The 4,105-nt window shown below is 38.3% G+C and overlaps 1 protein-coding gene across 1 annotated transcript; it reads left to right on the top strand.

Annotated features, from left to right (window-relative positions):
- The first annotated feature begins 1,557 nt into the window (after positions 1-1,557).
- LOC116719387 (perforin-1-like) lies at positions 1,558-3,819 on the top strand. The gene is made up of 3 exons (XM_032561888.1): positions 1,558-1,644; positions 1,811-2,337; positions 2,446-3,819. The coding sequence occupies exons 2-3, from the start codon at positions 1,811-1,813 to the stop codon at positions 3,623-3,625; spliced, it is 1,707 nt and encodes a 568-aa protein (XP_032417779.1). The 5' UTR covers positions 1,558-1,644; the 3' UTR covers positions 3,626-3,819.
- Positions 3,820-4,105: the final 286 nt, after the last annotated feature.

Genomic DNA, 4,105 nt, shown 5'->3' on the forward strand with positions numbered 1-4,105 from the left:
AATAGCTTCAATTTGTCTTGTTCTGCATCATAGTTGCTAAAATAATCTGCTAAACAGACATCATTGTGATCTAAATAATCACAAGGGCATTTAAATGAGCATATATTAAGATTACTATGCTGCTTGCATGTTATTGGTAGGGATGTAACAGTACACCCTGTTCACAAGATAATACACAATAAGAGGCTCTTAATAAGACCAGGCTTCATTCTTGTTATCATAGGATACAGAACAAAAGCAGATAAGCAATATACCAGCTGGAGCGTGCATATTGCAGTAAGAGGAAGAGGAAATTTTGACAAATACCCAAAGGGAACCGGGGGCTGGTTTGCACAACAGACAGTTCAATCGTTAAGCACCAGCTTTCCTGGCCAGTTACACTGTCAGATCCAACAGTAACTCCCAAAGATAAACACAGTCATCTAGATCTGACACCTGAACAGTCATGTCTTGCAGAAGAACTAAGTCAGGCCCTTGTTCCATTTGAGGGGGCAACTGCTTTACTGAGTGGATAAGAATGCAACCTTGCCTGCACTCCCACAGCTTGTTCGTAACCTTAAGAAAGCCACATAGGATTCAGACTTTCAAGCAGCACCAGTGAAGGTCCTCTAGACCTGATATTACATAAAGCGGGATAAAGACTTTGTGTACAAACCAGAATGCCCAACATCATTTTAATTTCTGTTGTGTTTGATCCCAGATTCAGGAGACTTAAATTTTACTTCCTGATATTCAAAGTACAAAGCATGGTACAAACCATGACCCTTCAAGTGAAGAAATCAATGCAAACAAGTAATGATCTAAACTCCAGAGAACAAGCAGACAACAAGAAGAAAACTTGTTGTTCCTGGACAATGTACGGCAATCATCATCTGACTCAAGTGCAAGTTATGATGAAAATCCAAAATAAAACCCACTCCTTTGGTGGAAAACAGATGAAGGATGCTGTCCAACTCTGGCAAAACAGGCAAAGTCCTTTCTGTGCATTCCTGTCACCTTCACCATCAGAACGACTGTTTTCAGCTGCTGGGACTACAGGTACTAATGGCAGAGCAAGTCTGAGTTCTGAGCATGTAGAGATGCTGACTATAGTGGCATTTTCTTCTGCTCTTAAGTTGATTGATAAAGCTAGGTTGTCATAAATATTATTCACTATTCTTACAAATGTAACAAAAATGTATTGGCACTTTTAAAATCAATATTTTGAAAATGCTATTTTCTGGGCAATAAATTCAAGCTTTTATGTTTTTTGCTATGCCATGTTGTACTGTGAATTTGTATTTTAAAATTCTAAATATCTGATTATTGGGGCATGTTTTACTAAAATTATCTACTGTTCGATTAACCAAAAAATAATTACTAGGTTAATTGATTACTAAAATAATTGATAGCTACCATCCAAGTTGTTTTATTAACCAGCACAGAAAGGTTAATAAAATCCTGGAAGTTGCAAAACAGTTAGAGGAAATCCAAGTGAGATGTGAACACTTCCCCATGTTTTTATTAAAGTTTGAAAGAAGTAAGGGAAATAAATTGCATAAGTTGCATAAACTAAGCTGATAAGAAAAGCTCCACCTTCACATCAATAGTATAAGATCAGCCAGACCCTAGACAGACGATCAGAGCTTGCAGTCTTCTGTCAGAGTAAGACTTTAAAAACTTTCTCCTAAACTGGAATTTTTGCTGTTCCAAATTCCATATAATAGGGCTATTTACTAAAAATCCTGAAGCAGAATTTTTCTGTGCATATGTGTATGTTTGTGAATCTTTTGCTATGCAATTTAAACATTTAAATTATTTTTTTTCACAGATGACTAGACTTCTGCAGCTCCTGCTCCTGACCTGGACATTCAGTCCTCTGTGTCTCTCAACCACTGTGAGTTTCACTGGTTCACCAGAGCAATGTAAAACTGCTCACTTTGTTCCAGGCTACAACCTGGGTGGAGAAGGTTTCGACATTGTCAAAATGCAAAGAAAAGCTGCCTATGTCATCGATACTGAAACATGGAACCTTGGAAATGGTACTTGCAGAATGTACGGAAACAGCTACCAAAATGGAGAGAAACAAAAGGTCCCTGTCTCTGTGGTGGACTGGAGAAGTGTCCCGAAATGCAATTTGAAGGTCTCCAGTATGGTCTATGATTCTGTTGAATCTCTCATCAATAGTTCCACATCAGCTGTATCCAACGACTGGAAAATTGGTCTTAATATTGCTTTAGTCTCAGCTGCTTTTGCTGTTGGAGGTTCCCAATCCAGGATGGCTAAATTTGGCATTGCAAAGTCAAAAAAAGACCGCTACACCTTTACCCGCCATTCTGTTAGCTGTACCTACTACAAGTGAGTATCAAGACAGACCTTACTGTACAACTTTTCATTAAGCTGATTTGCATAAAGTATTACTGTGTCAAAAAGTAACTTGTTTTATCTGTTTTCATTCCTTCATAGCTACAGACTGACAACAAGCCCACCTTTGCATCAAGAATTTGAAACGGCTGTGAAGTCTCTTCCTCCAAATTCTTCTGGGTTACCATATCAGAATTTGATCGATACTTATGGCACACATTACATCACACAGGTTGTTCTAGGAGGGGAGATAAAAGCAACAACATCGTTTAAGACCTGCCAGGCATCCATGAAGGGGCTGTCGGCAACAGAAGTTAGTGACTGTCTGTCGGTTGAAGCTTCAGTTAACTTTGATAGTATGGCAAGCATTGACGCTATGAATGAACACTGTAAGGCAAAAAAACAGAAACTGACCCATGGTCAAAGTTTCAACAGTGAGTTTAGTGAACGTATCACTGAAGTTGTTGGTGGGGACAAAAATGATGTTGTGTTCTTCCAAGGGTTTGATGATCCCAGTGTCCATATCAATTGGAAAGAGTCTCTTAAAACTACACCTGACATCGTGAGTTACAACCTGAAGCCTCTGCACACAATTCTGCCAGATGGTCATCCTGCTAAAAGTGGGCTTAAAGAAGAGGTGGAAAAGTATATTAAGGACAATGCAGTGGTAAGAAAATGTTCAGAATCCTGTCAAATTGGACACAGATCCAACAGCAGAGATCCCTGTGATTGTGTGTGTAACAGCAACCAGAATATTAAGTCAAACTGTTGTCCTGCTGGGAAAGGTCTTGCAACATTGAAGGTGTACAATCTTTATGCTAAGGGACTGTATGGTGATTGTTGCTCTGAGACAGACAGTTCAGTGATTGTTAGATATACTAACCAGGAAAAGCGTACTCAAAGGATAGATAGTAGTGACAGCCCCAATTGGTCAGAGTCATTTGATTTTGGTCCCATTGTTATAAACAGCCATGACAAACTGACATTCACGGTTTATGACGACGATACATATTGGAAAAGGGACCTGGTTGGGAGCTGCTCCGTTGATCTCCGTAGAGGAAAAGTTTCAGACAGTTGCATGTTTGATCATGGTACCTTTTATTTTAGCTACTCAGTTGAATGTGCACCAAGCCTTGGTGGCAACCAGTGTGAGGAGTACATTCCTTCTCCCATGGATCCGTCTTTGGCTAAAGTTTTCTACTCCAGAAATGGGGTTCTGCTTGGAGATTTAAATAAGGGGTTTGCTAAATCTGCTCCTCAGCCAGGTTTGGGCCAGCTGTGAGACGACTGGACAATGACAAGGATTTTGATTTGAATCATTTTTGCTTGTAGCATTTCTGTCTTTGACTTTTATATTAATAAAAATAACATAGTTTGCAAATTCAGCCTAAATGGGATAATCTGTACTGATAACTTCTCTCTCTGTTTCTTCCTTTGTACTTGCAAATTACTGCAATAAAGCATTCATAAAGACAACAGTTGCTTCCATGTTGTAATTTGAGTATGACAAATAAATATTTTTACTTAAGAAGCTCCAATGCATATGATCAACAGAAAGTTACACAAAAAGTTGTTGCTCATATTTTTTAGAAACATATTCAAATTTTTTTGCACAGTATATCAAAAATATGTGATTTACATTAAAATGATAAAAGTGTACTGAGTCTGAATTCTGCTGTGCAAGAAAAGGAAAATTAATTGTGTGTAGAAAGTTCAATTTTCTGACACATAATAGAGGCCCTTTAACTAAATTTAACATGCC

This window comes from Xiphophorus hellerii, chromosome 5 (assembly GCF_003331165.1).
Source record: "Xiphophorus hellerii strain 12219 chromosome 5, Xiphophorus_hellerii-4.1, whole genome shotgun sequence".
NCBI classification, from domain to species: Eukaryota; Metazoa; Chordata; class Actinopteri; order Cyprinodontiformes; family Poeciliidae; genus Xiphophorus; species Xiphophorus hellerii.